General features: G+C 74.7%; 1 protein-coding gene across 1 annotated transcript in view; it reads right to left on the reverse strand.

Moving 5' to 3' along the window:
- Window positions 1–390: 390 nt before the first annotated feature.
- Window positions 391–588, reverse strand: part of APELA (apelin receptor early endogenous ligand) — a 776-nt gene continuing 578 nt past the window's right edge. Inside the window, exon 2 of the mRNA XM_026041613.1 lies at window positions 391–479. Within this exon, the coding sequence (XP_025897398.1) occupies window positions 391–479 (89 nt within the window). The remainder of the gene's footprint in view (window positions 480–588) is intronic.

The following is a 588-nucleotide window of genomic DNA, read 5'->3' on the forward strand; positions in this document are numbered from 1 at the left end:
ACCTCCCCGCTCCTGAAAGCGGCAGAGGCTGGAGCGCTGAGAAGGGGAAGCATTCCCGCGGGGAAGAAGCGGTGCCCCGTCTGCAGCCTTGCTGCTGGCTTGTGTCCCCCTGAGGATGCTCCTTGCCTGCCGCCTCGCTTCGGCGCCGCTTCTCCCCACTTTGCCGGGAGGCGGGAGCTGCGGGCACCCCTCGGGCAACAACCAACTCGCCCTCCCTCCCCAACCGCGCCTGGTGCGGGCAGCCGAAAACGCCTCCCGGGCCCCTTCGGAGCCTCCTCAGCGACGGCTGCGGGGGAGCCGCGGGTCCCGCCCGGCGCCTCGCCCCGACGCGCCCGTTACGACCGTTAACGCTCGTTACCTGCGGCGGCGGCGGCTGCGGCGGGTGTCGCCTCAGGGGAAGGGCACTCTGGAGTGGAGCGGCACGCAGCGGCGCTGCAGGCAGCCGTGCCGGTGCAGCTTCCTGCGCAGCGCCGCGCTCCCTGCGAGCCCGGCCGGGGGCAGCGAGGAGGAGAGCGCCGTGAGGCGTCCGGCCCGCGCCACGCGCCCCGCCGCGGACCGTTAACGGGCTCCACGCGCTCCGCCGCCGCT

Source organism: Nothoprocta perdicaria, unplaced genomic scaffold (genome assembly GCF_003342845.1).
Source record: "Nothoprocta perdicaria isolate Ctin4 unplaced genomic scaffold, notPer1 scaffold_29, whole genome shotgun sequence".
Lineage (NCBI taxonomy): Eukaryota > Metazoa > Chordata > Aves > Tinamiformes > Tinamidae > Nothoprocta > Nothoprocta perdicaria.